Source organism: Myotis daubentonii, chromosome 8, assembly GCF_963259705.1.
Source record: "Myotis daubentonii chromosome 8, mMyoDau2.1, whole genome shotgun sequence".
Taxonomy (NCBI): Eukaryota; Metazoa; Chordata; class Mammalia; order Chiroptera; family Vespertilionidae; genus Myotis; species Myotis daubentonii.
In genome coordinates this window covers 34,447,784-34,475,319 of record NC_081847.1, presented here as the reverse complement: position 1 = coordinate 34,475,319, position 27,536 = coordinate 34,447,784, and the positions used below count along the sequence as shown (strand labels likewise).

Genomic DNA, 27,536 nt, shown 5'->3' with positions numbered 1-27,536 from the left:
CCATAACACAGCCCATAACACAGGGGTCTCTGGAGGAGTTTACATGGGGAACATTCTCAATGCTCTGGATCTGCTACCCTTCGCGTTTCAGCTCGCTTGAACCCCTCAGATGTCTCAGGGTTCTTCCTCCCCTCCAGCTCTAGCACTGTCTACCTCCCACCCCAACTCCCCACCCCACCCCAACTTCCTCCCTTAAATCCTCTCTGGCCCAAGCTCCAAACCTTGGACCCCACAGGAACTGTACCCACCTTGTCCCCCAGATGCTCCCACCTCACTCCACATCTTCCATAGCCTCCTTCATCCCCAGCACCCCCTCAGGAGCACAGGGCCTCAGTCATGGACCCCAGACAGTGCCCCTTCTCTGACAAGTCCACCAGGGGTGACGCGTGGGCAACTCCAGGCAGGGGAGAGGGTGTGGAGCCCCCAGCACCAGATGTGGTAAGGAGGCCTTCATGAAAGTGGGGCAGCTCATGAGGAGTGTAGCACCAGTTAATTCCCTGGGCCCTGGTTCGAGGGGGCCTGTTAGAAAATGGGCCACAGCGCTGAAAACAGGGCCTAGAGCTGGGGCCTCCACAAGGCTGCCCCCTCCCCTGAAAGAACCCAATGGTGGAGCCACTCTACCCTTGGACCAACAGATCCACTTCCCCTTAGCCTGGTGGCCCTGAAATTCCAGGCTCAACACTGTGGTCGATGTGAGGTCAGCCAAGTCCATCCCCTTTTGCGGGGAGAAACTGTGGCCTACACTGTGGTCTCATACTCCAGCAGCTCCTGGGAGGTCCCCACGCTCCGGTACTGCAACCGGGGCGTGACGGGTGAGGAGTACTCCAGCGCCAGAATGGTCTTCCGGAGCCGGCGGTCAATAAAATGAGCATCCCATGCAGGGTACTTCTTACGAGGCAGGTCAATCCGAATGACAGGCCCCTCTGTCCGCAAGGTGCGGGCCACTGGTGTGGGAGGCAAGCCAGGCCGCACCTGGAAGACAGGTGGTGTGGGGGTCCCTGCACGCTCACCCCCCACCGAGACCCCATCGCGCTCAGCGCCTGTAGTCCTCGGCAGGGACCTCGGGGGACTTGTGACAGCGTCGGCTGGCGGGCCACAGGGCTCTGGGGCCTCGGGGCAGATGCAGCCAGGTGCCTGGGGCCCCAGCATGGGCCCATTGGGGTGCAGGAGGCAGTAGTAGACACACATGAAGAATATGCCCAGCGCGAAGCTGGAGGCCACCACGCAGACCAGGATGAGCGAGTGGAAGTCAGTGGAGAAGTTGCGGCTTGAGTACCAGAAGCCAGTGAGCGCGGCATTCTCCAGCAGGATGATGCAGTAGTAGAGGGCCATGCGGCGGCGACTGCGGCCCTCCTTGACGTTGAACCAGCAGAAGATGTAGATGATGCCCACCACCATGTTGTAGATGATCTCTTCCCACTTGGACATGCAGAAGTCCGTCTCGCCTTGGATGACCCAGAAGGTCATGATGCACCAGTGGGCCACGATGAAGATGCCGAAGTAGAGCTTGTAGACGCTGGCAAAGAGCGCAAAGGCCAGGCTGCGGGCCGCGATGGTGAACAGGTGCCAGAGCACCTGGGCCACGGCGCCTTTGTAGGACAGCGGCCGCTTGTCATCTCGGGAGTCCCGCAGCACCTTCTGGTAGGAGGCCAGAGTCCAGGCCAGGGACACGAGTGAGGCAGAGGTGGAGAGGGCTGTGGAGACAGGGTGGGGACGGGGTGGGCTGGGTTAGGGGTGGGTCTGGGTTGGGGTGGGTAGAGGGGAGGGTTCCGGGTCAGGAGCTGGGTTCTGAGGAGCTGTGAGGGAAGGGTCTAGGTATAAATCAGGCAGGGTGTGGGAGGGTCTTAGTGGGTGGTCTTCAAGAGTGATGATGGGGGGGGGGTGGATAGAGCTGGGTACTTCTTCAGGGTGGGAGCATGAAGGGAGAGGGAAGGTGGGTGGTTTGGGTCTCCATAAGGCTTAGGTCTAGGTCTCTAGTATCAGACTGTTGGGTTCAAAGGCTGGTGGGAAGGTGGGAAATTAGTCTAGGGCTCTGGGAATGGAAAAGGAGGTAAAGTGTTGGGAGGGGGTCACAGTGAGGGCATGGAGGAACCAGGAGAGGACCATTAGAAGCTATAGGTCACCACGATGAGACTGGGGTGTGAAGGGGGATATCCAAGCTCAGCACAGCTGAGGGGACGGAAAGAAAATCTACCGTGGGAGAGTGTGATGGGGCCCAGTATCCAGAGCGGAAGGAATATCCCCGGGGCCTGAGAGGCGGGGATAGTCTTTCAGGACGTTAAGGGTGGGCTGGGCAGAGTCTTGGTGGGAGGAGCATGGGGAGCTCCAGGGGGCGGGGGGCGGGGGATGTGGCTTTTCTCTGACGTGAAAGGGGGTCTGGTCTGTTGGAGTTAGGGAAGGGGCCAGGAGGAGTTGAGTGCATAGGACCAGGGGGCTGAAGAGCAGTGAGAGGGCGGGTGGATAGGCTCTCTGGAAACTGGTGATTGGGCAGGTCTGTGAGTCAGGGGGCCCCCGGGGAGGGGGGGAGGGCACGCTGGGATCAGGACAGTTCGGAGAATGAAGGGGGTGGGGAGGGCCTGAAGTGCGGTGAGGGGGTCAAGGGCCTCTTTGGACTTGGCAGCAACGGGGTCTGGTCTGCCCTGACAAGGGGGAAGGGAGGAGGGGCCGAATGGGGGAACACCCAGGGGGCTTGAGAGGAGGCTCCGAGGTGAGGGGCCAGGTCTCTAACGCTGAGGGTGAGTGGGCTATTGGAGAGGACATGGAGGTCTTCACAGGCCTGGAGGGTGGTGAGAGTAGAAGGGGCTAGGCCTGCAAAACCTTGACAGTGCGTGGGGAGGGGGCCTGAAGCAGGAAGAGCTGACACGCGGGGCAGCCAGAATACTGAAGAGGAGGGAGCCCGGGTTGGGGCGGGGCCGGGACGCAGGGCATCCCCAGAGCCCGGAGCGGGAGGGCCGAGGGGCGGGGCTCACCGGGCAGCAGGTCCGGGCGGCCGCCGCGGTGCACCAGGAGGCTGAGCTGCAGCACGAGCTGCGGCGCGCTGCGCAGGAAGGTCTCCAGCAGGCGCAGCATGCTCACGTCCGCGCTCTCGAACAGCATCCGCCAGTAGAAGTGGCGCCGGAGCCGCTCCCCGCGCCAGCGGCTCTGCAGCCCCAGGTACACGGTGCGCAGGTACCTGCCGGAGGGACGCGGTGCTGAGGCGCCCACTCCGAACCCGACCCTTGCCACACTGAGCCTCCCACCCCAAATGCTAAACGGCCGTTTTGAAAGGACCCACTCCCGGGGCTGAGGTCCGGGAGCTCCTGCTGGGCGCTTCAGCTTCAAGCAGTGACACAAAGGAAAGGCTTCACCCAGCATTCTCATCACCATTCCTGCTCTGGCACACTGGGGCCTGCTTTCCTCACCGGGTTCCTGACTCCCTCCAGTGCCCTGAGCTTACAACAGCCCCGCTATTACCCCCATTTTTTAGATGAGAAAACGGAGACCCAGAGAGCTATGCCATTGGTCCAAGGTCACACAGCTAGGAAGCAGTGGAACCAGCATTCACACCCAGGCAGCCTGGCCTCAGGGCTCACCTTCTGACATTAAGCAACTCTGCCTCTCCCGTATGCTATTAAGAGTTTGCCTACTCAGGAGCAGTTCCTGGAGCCAGCCCCCAGTTCTGTGGCCACCAGCAGCTTTCTGGCGTGTTCCCAAGCCCACCCCTGAGTGCCCAGTTCTCCCACAGGGCACGGGAGGCTGCTTAGAGATCCTCTGGCATTTGAGACTTTGCTGCTTCTTCTCACGTCACTTCTCCCAACAAACTTCCTGCCTCCAGCTACTCTGCACAGGCCACAGATTCCAGCTCACAATCCCCCTCCTCACTGGGCTTTTGCAACTGCTGTTTCCTCTGCCTGGTAACACCCCCACTCCAGCCCCCAACCGGGATAACTCTTGCTTTTCCCCCAAGGCTCAGCTTATCAACATGATTTCTTCCAGGAATCAATCCTCCACTGACCACTCTCCACTTGGAGTAGGGGCCTCCCCCAGGCTTTCCTCCAGCGGAGCACTTTTCACAGTGGGTTTAACTGTCTGCTTGAGCATCTGCCTCCCCCACACTGTGACCTGTGTGAGAACCGATTAGGTTGGCTTGCTAACTGCTGTATCTCCAATTCTTAGCACGTAGATGCTCAACCTGTGTGTTGCCTGAATGAATAAATGAATGAATGTGGGAATGACTGGAAGTTTGTTGAACTGAATGGAACTCTGGTAACCCAGTAGGAGCATGGAGGGAACCCCAAAGTCCTGAGACCAATTCCTCACTTTGTTGTGTAATCTTGAGCAAGAAGACCCTCTCTGAGTCCTGCCTGTGAGCGTTAAATGAGTGAGATCATTTGCAACTATGAACTGCAGTGCCCACTGGGTGACAAGGGACCTGGCCACACAGATCTCTGGATCTGATTTCTCCTCTCTGTCCTGGTGCCTTGTCCAGCAGCTCCACCCCTGGCTGTTGCAGTCATAGACACTGGCCCTCCAACCTCCAGATTCTCTGATTCATGCCCTTTGCTGAAACCAGAGAGGGCTCCTTTAGAAGTGATCTCCCCAGAAACCAGGGGGAAAAAACTCACCATATTCAGTGACCCTATTGCCTCTGTCAGAAATTGGGGAACCAGGGATTTCCCAGAAACGGAGTGCTGGCATTTTCAGAATGTTATTTAGAGGCCAACAGTATTCAACTGTGTACAGCCAACCCACGGGAGGAACCGCAGTGCTCCCTGAAATTTGGGATCAACTGATAGACCCAGAGTTTCCCCAATGAGTATCCTGGCCTCTCTGGGCCTCAGTTTCTCCAACAAGGATGGGTTTGATGACTCTGTAGATCCTTTCAGAGCTAATGTTCTTGGATCCGAACTCTCCCCTGAAAATGTGGCTGGAAACATCCCGTTTAGGGCTCTCCGTCCCATCCCCGCTCCCTCAGTAGAACTCTCCCACCCAACGCTGAAATCCCCTTAGCAAGTCTTGGCCCCGTGCTTTCCACCCTCTGCTCATACACTTTCGTGGTAGGGAGTCCCTATTCCTGAGGCGGGGCCTTCTGCTTCTGAGCAGCTCCAGACGGATTGTGTTTCTTTGATGAGCAGAAATTTGTCTCCCTGTATCTTTCGTTCCCTGGCCTCTACCTACCCCCTTACATAAGGATCCCTGCAGCCAGAATCATTCATTCACATACATGTGGATTCTGACCACTTGCTATGTGCCATGTCCTGTGCCATTACGTGTCTCTCACTCCCATGGGAGAGAGACATGGTAAGAGCTGAAATAGATGCGGTGGAACCCAGAGAAGAGATGGGTACCTTTGGCTCAGGGGTTAAAGGGGGTCAGGGAAGACTTCCTGGAGGAAGAAAGAGTTGACCTCAGTTTTAAAGCATGGGCAGGTGTTTTAAGGCACACAGGGGGTGGCAGGGCATTCTATTTTTTTTTAAAATATATTTTTATTGATTTCAGAGAGGAAGGGAGAGGGAGAAAGAGATAGAAAAATCAATGATGAGAGAATTATTGATCGGTTTCCTCCTGCATGCTCCCTACTGGGGATGGAGCTGGCAACCCGGGCATATGCCCTTGACAGGAATGGAAGCCAGGACCCTTCAGTCTGCAGGCTGACGCTCTATCCACTGAGCCAAACCGGCGAGGGCAATGGAAGGGCATTCTAGGTGGAATAATCAGTTGAACAAAGGCATAGAGGCATGAGAGAACATGGCCTTTTGGGGCACTGGCCAGTCGTTTGTCAGGAAGGAGGCTTTTTGGACAGGGGCATAAGAGAACTAGAACTGCGAAGGGCATCAAATTCTGGACTGAAGAGTTCATATTTTATCCTAAATTTGAATTCTATCCCAGAATCAGGGGTGATGTGATGAGCTCAGTGGCTTAGAAAGCTTGCTCTGGAGGCTGGTTTGGAGGAAAGCCAGGAGAGGCTGGGGTTTGGTCCAGGCCTGAAATGACAGGGCTGAGCTGAGGCAGGGCACAGACGAGGGGCAGAGAACAGAGCTGGAGGTGGCCAGGGGTGTGTGGGGGGTCCTAGGGGAGAGACCAAGTTGGCCCCCAGAGCTTCTGAGGGCCCAGAACACAGACCACCTTTCTCAGCCCCCATCTCCTCCTGACCCCGTTCCCTTCCCCATTCCCACGGCTCTGGCTTTGAATAGGAAGGAGAGACCAGCTGGTCCAACATGAAAGGGCCTGGGGAGTTGGGGGAGGGCGACACCCTGGAAGTTTCTCTCAGGCTGCAAGACCATCTGTTTCCTGGCCCTGGTCAGCATGAGGGAGGCCCCAGCCCAGCCAGCATCCATCACCACCTGACAGGCTGCCTGCCCACCTCCCCGCCCACTCCTGCCAGCTCCCAACACCCCACACCCCAGCTAACCACAGACAAAGGGCTCCCTCAGCCCCGGGCCACAGTGGGCCAGAGCAGGGAAGGGGTAGGGGAAGAAAGAAGGCCTGAGACCCCAAAACATGGGGTCAGCAGGGGGTGTAGAAAGATCATGTCATAGTTGGGGGATGAAAGGGCCTAGGTTCAGCAATACTCTGCCTGCTCTGGCTACAGAACCAAGATCTGGGGCTGTTCCTGCCAGCCCCACTACATGCTCACTGCCAAGGGCCTGCAAGGTTTTTATGGGCCTAGGAAAATGTTTGAGGCCGGGGGGTGGGGGTGGGGGGGTGGCGGGGGGCACAAGGTTGGCTCTAAAACACAGGGAAAAACTGCAGAATCAAAATTAATAAATGTTTAATTAAATGCCTGCAAAACAGAACATGATATCAGCCAGTCAACTGCAATTTGGCTTTTATCTATCTGGTTGTATGTAATTTGCACTTGATGTTTGCTATAGCTGCATTTTAATATGCTGCATAGATGTGGGGCCCACAAAGGTCTTAAAACAGCCTTGCCCAGGACAAGCGTCCTAATTCCCCCGAACCTCAGTTTCACTTTCTCTAAAGAGGGGTCAGCACTCACCCTCCTTGCCTACACCACAGCTCCTGCGGTGAGAATGAGAAAGGCAAGATGGCAAGACGCTGAGTGTGAGGGTTTGCTGCCCAGCCCTGCCCTAGATGCTCTGTGGCCTCAGGTACTCTCTGCCTCTCTGAGCCTCGTTTTCATCCTTGTTGTGAGCATTTGGGAACTGCAGAGGGACGTGCACATAAGGGCGGAGTGGATGCTAGCTGGGTGGAGGCCTCTGGCTCCTCCTTCATCGAGCAGAGCAGCCGCTCTTCAAACCTCCCCCAGGAAGCCTGTTCTACTCCATTTGGAAGGAAGTTGGAAGAGATTCATCTTCACCACAAACGGGACTGATGCCACCCACAGAGAAGGATGCTCCATCTCAGGAAACGGAGCCCAGCCTCGGGGGAATGTATCTGCTCTCCCCGAAAACGCATCCGAGTCCTTCCATCCATCCTCTAACTGCCACCGCCCTGGCCCAGGCCGCCGTCGCTTTCGCCTTCTCGGTGGGCTCCCTACAGCCACATGGCAACCAGCAGGGTATTTTGAAAACCTGTCAGATTAAGTCTCCTTCCCCTTCTCAAAACCTTTAAGGGCCGCCCATCACACCGGGAACAAAATCCAAGCTCCTCCCTTGGTTTGCAGGCCCTAGACCAGTGATGGCGAACCTTTTGAGCTCGGCGTGTCAGCATTTTGAAAAACCCTAACTTAACTCTGGTGCCGTGTCACATATAGACATTTTTTGATATTTGCAACCATAGTAAAACAAAGATTTATATTTTTTATATTTATTTTATATATTTAAATGCATTTAACAAAGAAAAATCAACCAAAAAAATGAGTTCGCGTGTCACCGCTGACACGTGTGTCATGGGTTCGCCATCACTGCCCTAGACCACCTGGCCCTGCCTATTTCTCTCTCCTCCTTGCAAACCACTGTTCCGTTTGTTCTCAGCCTTCCAGATACCCCCGGGCGTCCTCAAACCCAGCCAAACGCGTTCCTGACTCAGGGCCTTTGCACCTGCTACTTGCTCTACCTGGAACACCCCCTCCACACACCCTCCTGTGGTGGCTCATTCTCAGCTCATTCTCAGAGGCCTCCCAGGTCCCCTCCCCTGTCAGCCCCTCCGCTCTCACTCTGGTCTATCACATTGCCCTCTCTTATTTTCATAACATACACTATGAAACAACCCTATTTATTAGCTCACACATTTATTTCCTACTTTACCACCGTGGCTCTGATAGGTTAGAGACTTTTTTTGTTTTGGTCACCACGGTTTCCCCAGCATCAGCACATCCAGTGGCACTCAATCAATATTTGTTGAATGAATAAATGTGAGTGTGTGCCTGTCTTCTCTCTCCTGACCTTGGAGGCCCTGGGGCTTCCTTGCCTGAGCTTACACAGAGCCAGGACACCCAGCTGACGTGTTTCTGTCCGTCCTCCTTCAGGAAGCCTTCCCTGGCGCTCCTCAGCCTGGTTGGGCCTCGCCAATGCTGACAGCCCCAGCCGTACACTGCCTGAGGCCAGTGTGAGCCAGAGCCTAACAGACAGCTTCTACCACCCGCCATTTTCCAGGCAAGGAAACAGAGGTGCTCAGAGGTCTATTTCGGATCTAATTTGCCAACTCCCAGCCTTGTGCTCAGAAAAGAAGCATGTCCAGGAGGAAAATGGAAAAACAGATAGTGGGTATTGAAGGCGGGGGGGGGGGGGGGGGGGGGGCGGGGGAAGGGAGGGGTGTTGGGAGCAAAAAAAACCACGTCTGGAAAGGAGAGAAGCCAGCAGCTAGGAGGTGAAGGCCCTCCACTCAGGCTCCCGAAAGCTGTGCCTTCTGGGCCCCATGGCCTCCGTGAGCAGGCAGCAGGGTCAAGAAATGGACAGAGCTCATTTTTTCAGGAACCTCCCAGCATCCCCTGGGGAGCTACTCTCTAATGGGGAAAGGATGAGGGAGCCACGTGTTGAGGAGCCAGGAAGCTTCTGGGCGCTGCTCTGGGTCCTTCTTTCTCCTGCTCTTTGTTCCTGGGTTGCCCCAAGTCTCCGGTACTAGGTCAGGGTTTCTGGCCAGGGCCTCAGTTCCCAGGCAAACGGTCAGACCTGGGTCCCAGCTGGACTTGCCCCTTTGTCGGCCCTAAGGTCCTGGGCCATTGTCTCTTCTGTCTGTGCTCAGATCAGCCTGTTGTGTCTGTCCCTTGAATGCAGGGTCGGCCTGTTTATTTATCTGTTCCTCAGCTATTGTCAGTCAATCTATTTGTCTGTCAGCCAGTGTCATCCTGGGACCCTGGTCAGTCCCCCAGGCTGTACCTTGGATTATGGGTCACATTGTCTCTTAGCTATTATGTCTATTTGTTAGTCCTCTGACCTGGCTTCATGTGTCAGCCGGTCTGTCCCCTCTTAGAGACCGGGATCATCCGTCTGCCTGTCGCTTGGATGTCAGGAGAGCTGTCTGTCCTCTTGGATACTGGGTCTGCTTGTTGGTCTGCTGTCCGTCAGTCTCTTGGCTGCTTGGTCCATCTGCTGGAGTGTTGCTCAGCTCATTGCTCGGCGAGACTGCCAGTTTTCCGGCTGTCCTCCCCTGCCTGCCCCCCTTCCCCGACTCTGGGTCTCTCTCTGTCTGTCTGCGTCTCTCACATCCTCAGCTCCTCCATCTGTCGGTCTCCGTGTTTCTGAGTGTGTTTCCCCCCCTCCACTCCCCCTCACACTCTGGGCCAAAAACACAGCAGCTTCCAGCGGCGCCCCCGCTCCTGCTCCATCCAGGAACGCCCCCCCACCCCCCACCCCGCTCTCTGCCTTGGCTAGCTCCTGGTTCCACCCTGGGCCAGGCCTGCAGAACTCTGGAGAGGAGCAGGGTGGAGCTGGGAAGGCAGGGCTGATGGGAAGGAGCAGGACCCCCCCCCCACACCAGGCTCATTACCGCTCTGTAGGCCTGTAGGGGGACAGTGTGCAGGTGTTAATAATACTGTTAATAACTCATATTTATTGAGCGCCAACTGCATGCCAGACTATGCTAAGCCTTTTTATACATATTGCACATTCTTTTTAAAAAATATATTTTTATTGATTTTAGAGAGGAAGGGAGAGATAGAAACATCAGTGATGAGAAAGAATCACTGATTGGCTGCCTCCTGCACACCCCCTACTGGGGATCGAGCCCACAACCCAGGCATATGCCCTTGACCAGAATCGAACCTGGGACCCTTCAGTTCACAGGCCGATGCTCTATCCACTGAGCCAAACCGGCTAGGTCCATAGTGTCCATTCTTTTTTTTTTTTTTAAATATATTTTATTGATTTTTTACAGAGAGGAAGGGAGAGAGATAGAGAGTTAGGAACATCGATGAGAGAGAAACATCGATCAGCTGCCTCCTGCACATCTCCTACTGGGGATGTGCCCGCAACCCAGGTACATGCCCTTGACCGGAATCGAACCTGGGACCTTTCAGTCCGCAGGCCGACGCTCTATCCACTGAGCCAAACCGGTTTTGGCCATAGTGTCCATTCTTCACAGCAAACCTTGAGGTGGCTCTCATGGGCCCCTGCCCCAGAGAGGGTGCTTCAGTCTCATGGAGGTGCCACTGCCCAGGAGGACCCACGGTAGACAGAGCCGGACCTCAAAGCTCTGCTTGGGATGACGTGGGCGGGGTGACGATGGTCGGAGACCCAGGCGCCAGTTCTTCACTGGACTTTTATTATTATGACATATTTTTTCATCCTTGGGTTTTCTGGGAAAGTCAAACCCCTCTGTGGGCCTCAGCCCGCCTCTACAAAATGGGCCCAGGTAACCTGATTGCTGCCGACCCCAAGGAATTTTCCTCAGGCCCATCCCCCCCCCCCCCATTCTTATAGCATTAAGGCCCAACCTCTGTGTCCCGCACCCAGGTCCTTGTCTCCACCCTGACGTCACCACTCTGGTCCAAGCCAGCCAACTTCACGCAGTCTCCATCCGCCCCGGTAAGTGTCCTTCCTCCCACCCCTCTTAGAGCTTATGCTTCACGCAGCAGCCTGAGGGATGCTGCGAAACCTTAGATCAGGTCATCCACTGCCCACTACTCTAGGATAAAATTCTTACCATGACCTTTGAGGTCCAGTGCAACCTAGCTCTGTCCACCTCTGGGACCTCTCTCCCTCTGCCTTCCCCCCCCGTGCACCCCTCTAGCTACACTGGCCTGCTGCTTCCTGAACACCCAGACTCATCCCAGCCTCAGGTCCTCGGCTTGGAAAGGGCCCCACCCATCTCTGGCAGATCCTCATTCTTCCCACCTCGGCTGTGTCATCTCCTCGGAGGGGCCCTCCCAGATCCCTTTCCAAAGCACTCTACTCACTCCTCTGGCCACTTCGTCACGTTACCCTGTTTTCTTAGCACGCACCACAACCTGAAATGGTCTAATTTACTTGCTTACGTATTTATCGTCTCTCCAATGGTGTGGGGACCATGGGTCTCCTGTTCTCTGCTATGTCCCTGTTGCCAGGCACACAGTTAGTTAATGCTCAATATATTTTGTTTCATGAATGAATGAATGAATGAATGAAGAGTGTGGATATGCTATGTAAGCTCCCCAAGTAAAGGCAGTCAAATGCCTTTGGGAAATAACCCAGGCTCGGGAGTCAGGGAGACCCAGGTTCAGGTTCTGGCTCCGTCACTTACTATCTGTGTGGCTTTGGACAGGTTGCTTCCCTCTCTGAAGCCCTTGGCTCAATGCCCACCTTATGGAGTAGCTATGGAATCAAACTGACGCAGCCCAGTGCTGTGCGCTTGACCAATTAGAGGCCCCAGCAGGAAAAGGCCTTCTGGTTTCTGGTAGAGCTGGGGCCCACTCCCAGGCTGGCTTTCCCTGGTGCTCACTGAATCTGCCAGAGGAGAGAGAGGGTCAGAAAAGTCCCTTTGAGGCCAGTTCACAAGGCAGGGTCTTCTTTGAGGTCTTGGTCTTCCCTCTGAAAATAGCTGCCACTCATCAAAGACCTACTGGATGTACTTTGCTAACATTCTCACTGCAGCCCTGAGGTTTTGTGGGCATGATCCCCATTTTCCAGATGAGGAAACTGAGTCACAGAAAAGAGGAGGTTCATTTGATATTTATTCACCCAGCATTTTTGAGTACCTACCACGCACCGGGTACTGTGCTAAAATATTGGGGACATAATGGTGAACAAGACAGACCCAGACAGCCCTGGTTGGTGTTGCTCAGTGGTTAGAGTGTCAGCCTGTGCACCGAAGGGTCTCGGGTTCGATTCCCAGTCAAGGACATGTACCTGAATTGTGGGCTTTTTCCCAGGCTGGATTGGGGGCATGCAGGGGTCAACCAATCGATATCTGTCTGTCTGTCTGTCTCCCTCCTTTCCATCCACTCTCTCTTAATGGGAAAAATATCCTCAGGTGAGGATTAACAACAACAACAAAAGACAGGCCCAGACTATCTGGTACTGTCTGTGGGGGACGTGGACATTAATTAAATCATCATGTAAATATGGAAAAACAAACATATTCCATGGGTTCCAGACATGCTGCAAACAGGGTTCCATGCTCCCCCACTGAGCAAGCAGTGCTGCTGGAGAAGGGCCTGGCCCCGCTTGGGAAGGGCGTAGCAGTCAGGGAAGGCTTTCTGGAGGAGGTGGCTAGTGAGCCATGATCTGAAGCAGGCACAGGAGTTAACCAGGTGAAGGCAGGAGGGAAGGGAGTTTCTGGCAGAGGAACAACATGGGCAAAGGTCCTGAGTTGGGAAGAAGCAATAAGTGGTCAAATGGCTGTCGCTCAGAGAAGAAAGTCAGAAAGCAAGAGATGAGGTGACCATAGTGAAGCATTGGGTCTTTATCTTAAGAGTGCTGGGGAGACGGGATTAGAGAGCACTTCTGCATTTCAGAGGGAGTACTTTGGCTGTGGGAAACAGATTGGAGGGAGGCAGGGGTGGAAGGTGGAAGACCAGTTCCCAGCTGAGGCGAGAATGGCGATGGAAGGCAGAAGGCAAGGCGATGGACTCCAGAGACATTTAGCAAGCATTTGGAGAAGTGACTTGCCCCAAGTTAACAGCCAGAATATCAGAGTTGCATCTTAAAGTAGGCTGGCTGACTCCCCCATTTCGCCACAGGGCACACCTCAGGCAGAGCCAGGCCCTGGGGACCCGGATGCCGCTTGTGGGAAACATTAGGCCCCAGGCATACACTCCATCACTGCCATGCGGCCCAGAAGCTCTCCCCTCCCGGTCTGCCCACCCCTCGACGCCGAGCACTCCTGCATGGATTCAAAATAGGACCTTCCTGGGGTTGGCAGCCAAATGAGTCATAAATGCCAGCAGAGAAAGTGATTTTACACATTCGTATCCCATTTCGCGTGGTGCTGGGCGCTGGGCCGTTTTCCTCCTCCTTAGCAGCCCCCTAGAGAGCCATAGCACCTCTTTCTTTGCTGGGATGAAGCCAAATATCTCCCTGCCACTAATTTTAGCCTCGGCTGAAAAGCTGAGACCCTTTCCTGTCCCACCCACTGCAGCAGCAACCAGCCAGTGTCCTCTTTTTGCCGAACAGCTAAGCAGACTGTTCCTTCCCAGCAAAGACTTTGGGACCAGGCTCTCTCCTCTTACGTCTTTCACTGTGTTACTGCAGCCAGGTCTCCTCCCCTCTCTGGCCTCACTTTCCCGATCTGTGAAATGGGTACAGAGCAGAGACCGAAACCCAGGACCCCATACTCTAGATCAAGACTCTTTGTCCCCCCGTTTCTTTCTTTTCCTGCTATCTGGTGTAGAGCTGGGATGTCATGGGCTAGCTGGGGGAGAGGGAACTAGAGTCCACTCTCCTGGTGGCTTTGGTCACCAGAGGGAACTTGGAGATCAAGGCAGGGAGAAGGCGCCACCCACTTCTATCTGTCCTGGTCTGGGTGTGAGATCCTAGATGATGAAGGGGCCATGCTGATATCATTATGAGGGACTGGAGAATGATGGAGAGGTGCCCTGTATAAAAAGGCAGCTGCCCCTCAGCTCCAGCTGATTACTGCCCTGGGAGAATCTGAGCCCAGTGTGGCTAGAATTTTAATTTTTCGAGAATAGCGGGAAATTAGGATATTTATGCAAAAACACCACCCCAATTTGGAAATGTTGGCAACTAATTTTAAAAATACCATATGAATGTGTAAGAGGTAATTATTCCTTTTTTAGGTGGGATAACAATATTAGTTATATATTTAAAAAGTCTGTCTCTTTAGAGATGCACTGAAATATTTATGGATGCAATGCTAGGATGTCTGAGATGTACTTCAAAATAACCTGGAAAATAAAATGTCCTCTCTACTTTTATATATTTAAAATTTTTCCATAATAAATAGTTTCAACAGTTTCGGTAGCAGGGAAAGGTCTGTGTGGGCCAAACACATCCTCTGGCTGGATTTGCCCAGTGGCTCCTGATGTGCAACATGTGGCATGACCTCCGAGCATCATAAAGCCCCCAAGTTAGCTCCACAGATGAGTCTCGTCTGTAAGGGGCTTCAGCGACCATTTAGTTTATCCTCCAGCCCCACCCGGGAGACCTGCTGCAGCTTCCCTGCCAAAGTCAGCCACGTCTGTCTGCCCACGTCTGTGATGTGGAGGTCCCGCCCTTGGGATCAGCCCGCTGTTCCTGGGCAGCTTGATTGTCAAGGTGTCCTTGCTTCTATTCAAACAGATTCTGCCTCCCTTTAACCTTGGGTTGTTATCTGTCCTCACAGCATCTCTGGAGCCCAGAAAACGTCGCCTTCCTTGAGGGGGGGGTCAGTGGAGGAGAGTTAATGAGCATGAGGATCCCCGATTCCCCTCTCTCACCCCCTACCTTGTTCCAAACAAGTAGGATATGCTGCAACTTGGGCCAATAATAATAATAATAATAATAATAATAATAATAGTAAGAGTAGTTACCATTTTCTGAGCATATAGTATGTGACAAACCCTGTGCATGTATATTATCTCCCGATACCTTTACAAGAACCTTAAGATGTGGATACTGTCATTATCGCTATTTCACAGATGAGGCTGGGGCTCTGGCTGGTGAAGTGACTTGCTCAGGGTCACACAGCTAGGAAGTAATGGAGCCATGGGCTGCACCGGTGCCCAGTCCTCAGCTACTCTGCTCTCTTGTCTGAGTCCTGGGAAAACTCATGCAGGACTCCAAAGCCCCCAACTGGACTTTACAGATGGGGTCACTGAATCCCAGGCAATGAAGTGTGTCTGGCTCAAGGTTCTGATTTTGAAGATTCTATTCCGTTCACATGAACATTTATTGAGCACCCACTGTATATAAGCAATTTTAATACCTCCGTCTCCTGCATTCTCCTGCAAACTCAGCCCAGGGTTGGTCCCGATACATTTTATACAAGTACAAATGCGTTGCCTTAACCTGCATTTGTCCATGACAGTTTGGAAGGCTGAAGATGCAGGCCTAGCAGACCTCAGTGCCATGTCCACAAGGGAAAGGGCTCCCACGCTGCCTTAGCACCCCCTTCATCAGCACAGATGCAAAGCCTGCTTCAACCGGCTTCAAGCTCTAAGAGCCTGCTGTGGATCTCGCCTGAGCGGACTGGGTACAAGGCCACCAACAGCAACAGAGGGTCTGCTCTGGGCCAGTCACCATGAGAGAAGAAAGGACAAGGCCTCCACCCCCAGGAGCTTGTAATCTGGCAGGAAAACTAGGCAGGAGGGCAGGTGATCACAACAGAATATGAACAGAACTGTGAGGCTGAAGAGGAATGAGTACTTGTGCCTGGGGGGAAAGTCTGAGAGGAAGAAGCCAGAATGTTAACAGTGGGTACTTCATATTGAAATCAAATTTTAGAACTATTTTTCTGATTTTTTTCCTCTTCCCAAAGCAATACATGATTAAAACACTTAACTAGCAGAAGGCAGTATCTCTTGGTGGTTATACATGCGACCATGGGAGCTGGACTGTATCCGTTCAAATCTGAACTTCGCTAATTACTAACTAGGAGGCTGTTACCCTCTCTGTGTCTCAGTTTCCACTAAGTCACCTATGTTAGCTAGCAGTATTGGCCCATATTACAGATGTGCAATGCATGTTCCATATATTTGTTCAATAAACCTTCACAATAGCCATTTGTATAGGGATGTTATTATCCCATTTCACAGATGAGGAAACTGAGGCCTAGAGAGGTTAAGTGACTTGTTCACGGTCACACAGCTCATAAGTAGCAGAGCCCAGAGTTTGGGCTCCACAATCCTTATCCTTCCTCAACACACTACCCTACCCGACAGGATTACTGTGAAGAATAATGATCTCACCTAAGTCTCTATAAATGGTAGCTAGAATTTTCAGTAATATCTGACTTTTTAGTAACAGGTGAATGTATGCATATATTTCTTGGTTAATTAAAAACCAGAGTAAAATCTTCAAGCTATATAAGATCTAATTAGCAAGTGGAAATCTCCCCTACCCTCACCTCTCCATCCCCAGAGATAATGAGCGGAGGGAAGTCTTCTTTAGCTCTTTTCTGTGCTGCCTGAGGTTTCAACGAAAGTGCACAGCTCTTCTATAAACAAACAAAACAGCTAAGCAATTTCCATTTTAGGTAAAAACAACAACTTTGGCCTGATTGAGGGAGTGGGAGGCGGGGTTTGGGGGGCCCGAGGGCGGCACATGTGGGTTTGTTCAGGGAAAGCTTCTCAGAAGAGGTGGTTTGAGCTTGGCCTTGAAGGATGTGCAGAATTTCACTGGGAGGAGAGGGGAAAGGGTGCTGCTGGAGGAAGGACTGCAGGCCGTGCTCAGAGATGGGAGGGAAAGAGTGTGTGGCTTACTGTGGGGGGAGGGCGCTAGAGCAGTGAGGAGACTAAAGAGCAGGAGGCAAAGGGCCTGATGCCAGGCTAAAGCATTTGGACTAGCTTGAGGGGCAGAGGGGAGCCGGTGCCAGCCCTCTGGCCTCAGAGTGGCAGGGTCAGACCTGAGCTTCAGAGCTATCATTCTGGCTACCAGAATGGCTATCAGTGGAGATGGGATGGGGCTGGTTAAGGGGGGAACCGGTTAAGGGGAGAACCGGAGGCAGATAAGATTTCCCAGGGGCGGAGTTATGAGGCCCTTGTAACGAAGGCAGAGCAGTGAATGGAGAGACCAGAGTAGATCCCAACACATCCTCCTTCCTCTCCCCAGGGGCCTTCGCCCTGGCTCTGGGTTCAAAGCCATTTCCTGGCAGCCCTCCCTCCTCCCCCCAAGGCTTCGGTGTGGTCTGTGGTCGTTATAGATCAAACAGGGGACATGGGCCCAACTGCCGCCGCTGTGTCTGTTAGGAGCAGCTCTAATGGCCTGTTGCTGCAGATGGGCAGGGAGAGGAGGAGGGCGGTGGGGTGGAGCCCTAGAGGTGTCTCCCAGGAGCTTAGTGGTGAGGCTGGACAGGAAGAAGCCTGCAAAGTGAGAGCAGGGAGGAACCTGGGAGGTCAGCGATTCAGGGGCTTGTAAACATGGCTCAGCGGTGGGACCGAACACAAGCTTAGACAGGTGACTGACAGAACAGAAAGAGGAACTCAGAGATCCTCAGGTTGAAATGATGGTGAGAGGGCCATGGAATACATTTGGAATCCAACCCTTGTCCCAGTTTATAAATAATAATACAAATGGTAACGGCTAATGAGATTTGAGCACTTCATGTATTGGAGGCACTGTTGTAAACACTGTATAAACATTATTTAATTTACTGCTCCCCCAAGCCACATACAGGGTTTATTATTAGGATGTCTGTTCCACAGATGAGAAAAGCAAGGCACACACATCTTGCCATTTGCCCAAAGTCACAGAAAGTGGTGACACAAAGTGTGGCTGGTTCCAGCAAGGGGTTTTTTAATCATTAGCTATCTGGCTCCAATAGGGAAATTGACCAGAGAAGGAAAGATATCATGTCCACTCTGCCTGAAGCAGACTCCCACCCCATTGCTACTACCCTGGTCCAGCCCCATCTTCTCTCACCTGGATCATCGAGAAGCCTCCTCGTGGGGCTTACCCTGGCCTCCCGCCAATCTATTTTCCATCCAGCGGCCAGAGTGCACATTGCAAACATAAGTCAAGCCCCTCTTCCTCCCCTGCTCACATCCTCTTGGACTCCTGCTTCATGCAGAGTGAAAGCCCAAGTCCTCCCTGAGTCCTCTGAGGCCTTGTGATCTAACCCAAGCCAGCCTGTCCACCATAATGTCCCCTACTCTCTGCTTCTGCCCCACGGATCTTCTCAATCTTCTCTTTCCCTTTGCCTGGAATACTCTTCCCGAGACCATCACACAGCGAGCCCTCACCTCATCCAGCCCTTTGCCCACATGCCACTTCCTCCCGGAGGCCTGCCCTGACCACCTTATCTCAAAGAACCACACCTTCTTCCCCGGCCTCTGTAGCTTCCTATCTGTTTTACTTTTTCCATAACACTTACTGATATCTGATCTATTATATTAAAATTTTTTAATTGATTTTAGAGAGAGGGGGAAGGAAAGAGAAAGAGAGAGATTTGTTGTTCCACTTACTTATGCATTTTTTGGTTAATTCTTATATGTGCCCTGACTGGGGACCAAACCTGAAATCTTGGCGTATCAGGACAATGCTCTAACCCAGTGGTCGGCAAACTGCGGCTCGGCAAACCGTGGCTTGCGAGCCGCATGCGGCTCTTTGGCTCCTTGAGTGTGGCTCTTCCACAAAATACCGACTTCTGCGCATGGGCCACGAAGTTTCAATTGCACTGTACGTGGAAGAACCACACTCAAGGGGCCAAAGAGCTGCATGTGGCTCGCGAGCCATGGTTTGCCGACGACAGCTCTAACCAGATCAATTACCCAGCCAGGGCTGATCCATTATCCTATATAATAAAAGCCTAATATGCAAATTGTCCCCTCAACCGGGAGTTCTGCTGAGAGTTCTACTGCTTGCTATGATGTGCGCTGACCACCAGGGGGAAGCGCGGAACATGGTGGGCATTGGCAATACAGTGCTGGGAACGGGCAGCCGTGGAGGTGCTGCAGGCCCGGATGGGCCCCAAGGAGAGCGGGACCGGGGTGGGATGGTGGAGTGGGCAGCGCCAGGCCAAGGTGGATGCAAGCCACTGGTCGCCGGGTGGGGGCCAATCGCCCCACCGATCCAATCGCAGAGCAGCCAGTAGCAGCCGCAGGGGGCGGGGCCACTGCCTGGCTCCCTCAGCTCCTGGGAGCTGGGCAGTGGTGGAGCGATTGGCAAGGGTGATCGGCCTTGCAGACAGCAGGGAGGGTGGGGGGGGCAGACAGCTTGGGGGAAGGGAGGGAGTACCCGGCCAGCAGCAGGCAGCCACTAGGGACCCTACCAGTGCACAGATTTCATGCACTGGGCCTCTAGGATTCTATATTATGCATAGTGAAGGTGATCAAAGTTTTGTCACCCCAAAACATGCCTTTTTGGATATTAATTTTAAGCTGGTTATTAAGAAACAAAAGGCTCCAAAAGAAACTTTGACCCTCCTCCTTACCTGCCTACAGGAATTGAGATAGAAGAATTTGTTTCAGGAAGGGACTCCACCTAACACATAAGAATTAAGTGTTGCAGACAGGGAGACTCCAAACAAAAATCTGTTCACTAGATTCCACTCTGCGTCCCATTGCTTCTGGGTGGCCCAGCGAGAATCTGTTTACCACCTGCTGTCTTCCTGTGGCTCACCTGCTTTCCCTTTGCAATCCCGGACCACGGCCTCCCTTCTTTGTTCGCAATGGCATTTAAACCTCAACTGCCCAATGCATCTTTGGGTCTCAAATCCTATGGCACATCCCCACCGCTCCGATGTGCATCTGTAATAAGCTGTGGACATTTTCTCCTGTTGGTCTGTCTCTTAAATTTTATTATTAGCTCAGCTAGAAGAACTGTGAAGGTGGGAGGAGAGTTATTTTTTTGCACCCCCCACAATATATAATACATACTGTATTTAATTTGTTGTTGCCTCCATTCGACTACTGAGTCCATGAGAGCAGGGACTTTGTCTTGTTCACTACTATTTCCAGCATTTAACGCAGTGCCTGGTATACAGCAGGTGCTCCATAAATATTTTCTGAATGAATGATTGCAGATCAAATGAACAGCTGCCATGTCCTTATGGCTTCAGGGGCCTTGAAGGGCCTCTTGCCTTCCTGTCCCCTCCCTGGCCACCTGCTCAATGAACAAACCTCCCTCTGCAGGGAACAAAGCCCAGGTTGACGGCACTAAGCACTGCCAATGGTTCTGAATATTTAACAATGGGGCCAGCCCTTTGCTAAACCCTGGGCACATATCATCTCATGAAACCGCAAAACAACCCAAGAGGTGTACCATTATGGTCTCTAGGTACAAGGGATAAAACGCAGGCACAGAGATTATATGGCTCGTCAAGGTCACATATAGGAAGTGATAGGACCGGGATTTGACCTGAGGACATTTGAATTAGAGTCCATGTTCTTTTTTTGTTAATCCTCAATTGGAGGGTATTTTTCCATTAATTTTTAGAGAGAGTGGAAGGGAGGGGGAGAGACACATCAATTGGTTGCCTCCCACCCCTGCCCCGACCAGGGCCAGGGATCCAGCTTGCAACCGAGGTACATGCCCTTAACCAGAATTGAACTCGAGACTCTTCAGTCCGCAGTCTGACGCTCTACCCACTGAGCCAAACCGGCTAGGGATAGAGTCCGTGTACTTAACCATTATTCCAAGACGATGGCTTCCCAGAGAAGAGACATAGGGCCTGATTTTCACACCAAGCAGGACTCTTGAGGAAGCAGAGGGAGTAGTGCTCAGGCCCAGACATAGAGGGGGTAGTAGAGGGAGGGCTTTCAAAGCCCAGGCTGCCTCCCTCCCTCCCCACTCTGGGTCTCCAGATCCTGACAGCCGAAGGAATACCCGGCCAGATCATCTCCCACTAATTGGCTTAGCAAACCATGCTTATCTGGGCAAAGCTGGAGCCCAGTGAACTCAAGATTAGGAAAAGCAGGAGTCATGGCTTACTGCTCTGCTGCCCATAGGGTCAGAGGAGACAGGGTTAGGAAGTTAATTGGCTTAACAGCCCTGAGTGGCTTAACTGCTCAGACGGTTGAGGTGGAGGGTAGAGAGGAATGAAAACACAGGTTGGTGTCCTGCCCACAGCCGGCTCATGTCCCACCAAAGGATCTGTGTGCCGTTCTCTTGGGGTTCAGTCTGTACACGGCCAATGGTCTGAGACGCCTCCTCCCTCTGCCCACTATGCAATCAGCACGGTGGTGCCAGGGACAGAGCTTGGGCTTGGGAGTTGGGAAAAACTGGGTTGGCATCTCACCTCTCCCCCATTTCCTTAGTGGGTGACCTTGGGCAAGTTACTTGACTTCTCTGAGCCTCACTTTTTTGTCTGGTAAATGTGTGTCATTTGCCAACAGAGGGACAGTTTCAGGGTAAAAAGAGATCCTGTGCCTGCAGCACCTCACATGGGGCCGACTGGGACGAAGTGGGGGCGTGGTGTCCATGAAGTCCTCCCCCTCATCTCCCTCCTCAGAGCCCCATTTTGTGTTTAAAATAATAATGCCAACACCCATTTTGCAAGGTTGTTTGGAACTAGAATAAGAACTTATGAGTTGTGCAGAGCTAGACCAGAGATCACAAAGAACACAAGCCCACAGCTGTGTGAACTTCGGTTGACACATTTAAAAAATATTAATGAGTAATTGAAAATTGGAAGAATTCACACAAAAATCCCAACTTTCCACTTCTCTTGATAAATCACGACTTGACAATCCCGAGCCCACAATTTCTCATGGCACCCTCAGCCGGAGCGAGGTGGTGGCTTCCCCTTCTCTAGGACGCTGCTCACCCCCAAATGTCCTCTTGACCGACATCCACGTACGGACCCAGGTCTGTGTTTCCTGGCTTCTCAGAGTATTTAAGCTTTTGATCCAGTATTGTACAAGCATGAGGAGTTGAAAGATATCTTTATGACTTAAATGATTTTATTCGGAATTGGGGATGTGAGATCAGGAGGTGAATAACTGCATTGGGTGGGGAGAGGGGGCGTGTTTCAGAGCATTGGCCGTGTACTGATTGAACCCCAAGAGAACGGCACACAGATCCTTTGGTGGGACATGAGCTGGCTGTGGGCTGGACACCAACCTGTGTTTTCATTCCTCCCTACCCTCCACCCCAACCGTCTGAGGAGTTAAGCCACTCAGGGCTGTTAAGCCAATTAAAGTCCTAACCCTGACCCTTTCGATCCTGTCACCTCCTGAAAAAAGTGAGGCTCCGAGAAGTCAGCTTTGATCCTGGAGGGCTCAGACACACATCCTTTCCCCAGTACTCCGGAACATCAGCACCGAGTCCTGCTGAGCAGTGAGCCTGTTCACTGTGGGAACATTTCATGTGGTAGGCAAACAGGTTGTGCCAACGTTGCTTAACTTCTAGGAATACCAGCCCTGCTGGCTTCTCTATATCTTGTCTGGATTTTCCTCCATTTAGCCAGACCCTCAGCCATTTTAGAAATGAAAGGTTTTGGGACAGGTGCCCAGAGGTTTTAGCTCTGATAGCTAGACCATAGTTAGAATTACAGAAAAGGAAGGCTGTTAAAGTCATCAAATCTAATATTCTCATTTGACATACAGGGAAACTGTGGCCCAGGTGTGGGAAGAGCCTCACCCACGCACACCTAGCAGGCTAGTTACAAACCCGGGTGGAGACACAGGTCTCCTGATCCACGGCCCCAACCCAGCACTTTCCCCACAATATACACTGTCTCCCTTCCTTACCCACATGGTCCAACTCCCTCCCCCTTCTTTCACAGTCTTATCTCAGTGCAGCAGAAGCTGTGACTTTCTATCATCCTAGAATCTTGGGATCTCAGACTCATAATTCTGTGAGTTTGGGGGACACATTAGTGGCAGAACTGCAAGGTTGATAAATTGAACTTGGGCTTCTCCTGCTCCCCAGCTCTCCTACGCCCTAGCTGTGTGACCTTGGGCAAGGGTGTAGCTTTTTTGAGCCTCTATCCCCTCATCTGTTAAGTAGGAATGATAACACAACCACATCAGAGTTTTCTTAGGAGGGATATGGGAAATGAAACAGGTAAAAAGGCACACAGTAAGCTTGGCACAAAGTGATGTTTAGTAAAATAGCTGTTATAGAACCGTAAATGAGGCTCTTGTGCCCCTAAAGCTTATGTGAAATGGCCCAAATGTGACCAAAGAGAATGGAGCTGGACATACTGGAGCGCATATATTCTGTCTAAATTGTTACAAGCCAGACACTGCTAGATTCCTTTTTTAAAAAAAAATTTTTTTTAAAGGGAAGCTAAGACTTCCAGAGTTTTGAAATACTATTCAAGCCAAACAAAACACTTTCAATGGCCATTAGTTTGCAGTCCCGACCCCCTGTACAAAAGGGGGAGAGTGGAAATAGCTAGTCCTTTTACTGAAGAAACCATGGAGCTCAATGGGCCCTCAGCTACCTCCTGCCATGCCCCGAGGCCCTCCCCCCACTCCGTGATCATTTTTTGCCCTATTTGAGGGATATTCAGTTTGTTCAAGAAGGAAGTATCAGTTTCTTGCACGTAGATTCTGAACAAGGGGAGAAGGAGGGTTGAGGTAGTCAGTGAGTTGAAGGGCAGCTGGCCCACTTTAGACTGAAGGAAAGGGCAATGAGGATTTGGCCACCAAGAATAGGAAGTTACCATTTCAGAATCTAAAAATATCTTTCACCATCTGTCTACTCGGGCACAGAATGATAAATGCAGATTAGTTCCTGGATGTTGACATGAATATTTTTATGTGTCAAGCTAATAATGATAACACCAACTTGTGTGGATACAACTTCACCCTTCTTCTCCCCCAAGACAGCTAAATGGAATATACACATCAATCCAGACAAGGCATAGAGAGGGAAACCAAGGCAGAGAGAGATTTGGCAACACGGGTGACACAGCAAGTGAGCAGCTGGAACAAGCCCTGGGTGTCCTGTTTCCAATTCTCAGCTAAGAACTAAATCTTGAGCGAGGCAGACTGTGTTAACAAGTAGCAGACAGAATAAAGATAAGAACAGCAATAGTCATCCTTTACATCTCTACTGTGACTTTAACTTTTTCCATGCTTTCTCCACAATTGTGATAATCCTAATAATCTATTTCGTTACTAAAACATATTGAAGTTTACAGGGCCTTCCTACAGACCATCTCTCACATGTCCAACCCACTAGGTAAGTAAACTATGATGGTAGATTAATGAGATGAGGAGGAAGGAATTCTCCCATATTTCACAGGTGAGGAAACTGAATCTTGGAAGGAAGAGGGGTTTTGCCTAAGATGACATAAGTAGCAAGTTCAGTTCTTTCAGTGCACAGTACAGCCTACGCTACTGGAGCAATCCTGATTCAAGGAGAACCCTCGGTTCAGCATTCCCCCGTCTCCAATTAACTCAGCTCAGCTCAGCAGGCACTCTTAGTCCTGGCAGAGTAAGCCTGGAAGTAGGCTGCTCATGCAAAGCCACAGTTTTGTCTTATTGTTCTAAGATTACAGGACAGCTAGTGGCCATCTAATCTCAGATTCAAGATCCAAAATCCCCTTGTACCTGTTGAGGTGAGGGCAGGAGGTGGACACTGGAGAAGTCCTAAGAAACAGGAGCCAGACGGTTCCTCAGCTGGGTCTGGCATACCCTTTCCCAAAAGTCTAAAAAGTTTGAGCAGGATATTCATTTAGCTACCTCAAATTCCATGTTTCTCCTGGGAGATTGAGAATGGACTTCCATTCTGAAAGGAGAATCTCTGAAAGCAAGGGAGGACTTCTGAGATCTTTCCTAAACCCAGGCTCAGCACTCGGGCAGAAAGGAGTGGGTCAGGGCTGGAGGGAGCCCTGGGGCTCTGTTCCAAGCTTCACACTCATGTTCATTAGCCCAGGGCCCTTCCTCTCTCTTCTTGCTCCATCCCCTCCTCCCTCAATGGCCAGATATGGGGATGGCTCTGGGGTTGGTCAGAGTTTGAGGGCAGAGGGCAGGGAGGAGCTGGCAGAGAAAAAAATCAGAGCTACATTAGGGTGGGGTCAGGATACGAGGGGACCTAGAGAGGTCAGAGGAAAGCTGGGGTGGGAGGCAGCCCCCCGCTACCCAGACTCCTCGGAATCAGCTCCCTCCACCTGCGCTTCTCCTACCTCCAGACCTGGCCGAGCTGCAGGAGGTGGACGAGGGTTTGCAGCAGCCAGACGCAGAGGCGACAGCAGCGGCGGCGGTGGGCGCTGGCCGAGGAGGGCGCGGGCCGGGGTCCCAGCTCGGAGCCGCCTTCTTTGGCCAGGAAGGCGGCGGCGCTGTCCTTAGTGCTGACGGAGAGCCCGCCGGCGCCGCTGTCCTTGGTGCTGACGGCGGGTCCCAGGGTCCCCGCGGGCTCCGTGTAGTCGTAGACGAACCAGCGGAAGCTGAGCAGCTGCACCACCAGCGAGGGCAGGAGTACAAACAGCAACGTGAGGCCGAAGTAGGTCCGCTGACCCTGCAGGTAGTAGGAGGCCGCCAGCCACAGGTCCGTGGCGCCGTCGGAGAAGAACACGAGCAGCGCGCACAGCACCCAGCAGCAGTCCCGCAGCCCGTAGCGCGGCCCCGAGCCCCCCGGCCCGGCCACCTCGGGGCCCCCGGCGGCCGCCGCCTCCCCGCGCGCGCCCGCGCTGCCCCGGGCTCCCCCGGCCGCCCCCTCCGGCGCCGGGCTGGCCGCGGCCGCCGCTCCATCAGACTTCGCGGCCATGTTGGCGGAGCGGGAGGCGGGGAGCGACTTCCGGGAGGCGGAGGGGGTGGGGTGCGGAGTGGGGAGGACACTGAGCCGGTGGCTCCGGCCTCCTCCTCTTCCTCCTTCTCCTCGTCTTCCTCCTCCCTCTACTTCAATTATTCATTACCCTTGGCGCCGCCCTCACCCCTCCTCCTCCCCCCGCCGGGCCTGTGGCCGGATGGGGAGCACCCCCCTCCCCGGGAAGGGAGATGGGGACAGGGGAGAGCATCCCAGGTCACCCTCTCCTTCCTTCCTCGGAGGTGGGGGGCCCCAGCCACATGCTCTCTGCTCTCACCCCTCACCCTGCTCCACCTCCTTCCTTTCTCTTTTCTGCACCGCGCCCCTCTCCATCCGCTCCTTTTTCATTTATCTCCTGTGTTTACCTCCGGGGGCCTGGGTCTGAGGAGCGTGGGGGGCCAGGAACTTGGAAGGGGCGGCTTAGGCGGGCACATCATCCCGTGCTAACAGGCCACTTCCTAGTCTCCAGTGTTCACATATTGTTCCACTCCCTTCTTTTATCTTGAGAGGTCCCTTTTGTTATTGTCTTTTGAAGCTGAGAAAACTGAGCTCTGAGAGTTGCTGTCTCTTCCCCACTCTCCGCGTTCCCCCCCTCAGGAACAGCCTTCATCTGGCCGCAGCCCTCTAGCGAGGGGCAGGGAATGGGATGGGAGGGAACACCAGGTGGAGGAAAGAGCTAGTACAAAGGCCTGAGACTGGAGGACATGTTTTCAAGGAAGTCTGGGTCACAGATCTAGGGAGGTGGAAAGCTGAGAAAGTTGGAGCTGGAGCGTTCTGAGGGGTGAGATCCTACAGGGCCAGAAGATATGCTTTATCCAAGAAGCAATGGGGAATCACTGTGGAATTTGAGCAGGGGGTAACGTGATCAAGTCAGGATTTTGAAAGAAGACCCTACAGCCAGAGGAGAGAAGTGCTCACAGTGAAGCAGCCTGGGAATGGAGAGACCAGATGGAAAACATAAGAGTATTCCGGGAGAGGGGGCAGGATCCTTCAGACATCCTGGATGCCCCCAAGCCCCCACTCCCTTTGCTCAGAATGAATATACTGTTGTAATGTACCCCGCGAATCACAGAAGGACGCCTCAAGAAGTTGAATTATAGAGTCACGTTTATTGCAATCAGGGACTATGAGGGGCCATTCCCAAATCTCATAGCCATAAGATGGTGGCAAAACCAGACTTATATAGGCAAAAATCACAACGGTATTGATTACATCCCAGGGTTTGGAATGCGGCACCTGGCTCCCAAAAAAGCAGATTACAGAAGCAGAATTAAGCATGTTTCGGGTCTCGGGGTCACTGAATTGACAGATATACATTATCTAGAACCCTTAGGTAACCTGGGTTAAACTTAGGCATGTTATCTAAATTACAGTTTTGGGTCTCCGGATCACTGGGTTGATAGAAACACATTATCTAGAGCCCTCGAGTCTCCCGACCGCTGAGTTGTCAGGACAATTTAGAGTAATTGTGCTGTCCTGGTCTCGGGACCACTGAGTCAGCTGGAACGCACCACCTGTGGCCACTAAAACAATTTAGGGTAATTGTGCTGTCCTGTTTCCAGGTACAGTAGAATGTGCTCTCTAAGACCAGTATGATAACAATCAATGGAATAGTCATTCAATCGATAAGGCATTCAATCGAATGGGATGACTTATACAATTTAGAAAATCAAAGTAACCTGTCCATTGTTAAACAAAGCAAATAGGTACCATACTTCAATACCAGGGTTTATTATGCAAACACTCATATACAGCAGTCTCCTTTTGCTCAGGACTGTTCTAAGCACTGTACAATTACTAACTCATCCTCATAATTTGTGAGGTAATTTGCATTTTCCCTTCCCATTTTATAGATGAAGAAACTGAATCAGAGAAGCTAAT

The 27,536-nt window shown here is 52.5% G+C and overlaps 1 protein-coding gene across 1 annotated transcript; it reads right to left on the bottom strand.

The window, feature by feature from the left end:
• Positions 1 to 154: 154 nt before the first annotated feature.
• On the bottom strand, positions 155 to 25,620 carry XKR7 (XK related 7). Its single transcript, XM_059705847.1, has 3 exons — positions 25,036 to 25,620; positions 2,970 to 3,172; positions 155 to 1,694 (listed from the first exon to the last, which is right to left on the bottom strand). Exons 1-3 carry the CDS (start codon positions 25,614 to 25,616, stop codon positions 739 to 741), a joined length of 1,740 nt encoding a protein of 579 aa, XP_059561830.1. The 5' UTR covers positions 25,617 to 25,620; the 3' UTR covers positions 155 to 738.
• Between the last annotated feature and the right edge of the window lie 1,916 nt (positions 25,621 to 27,536).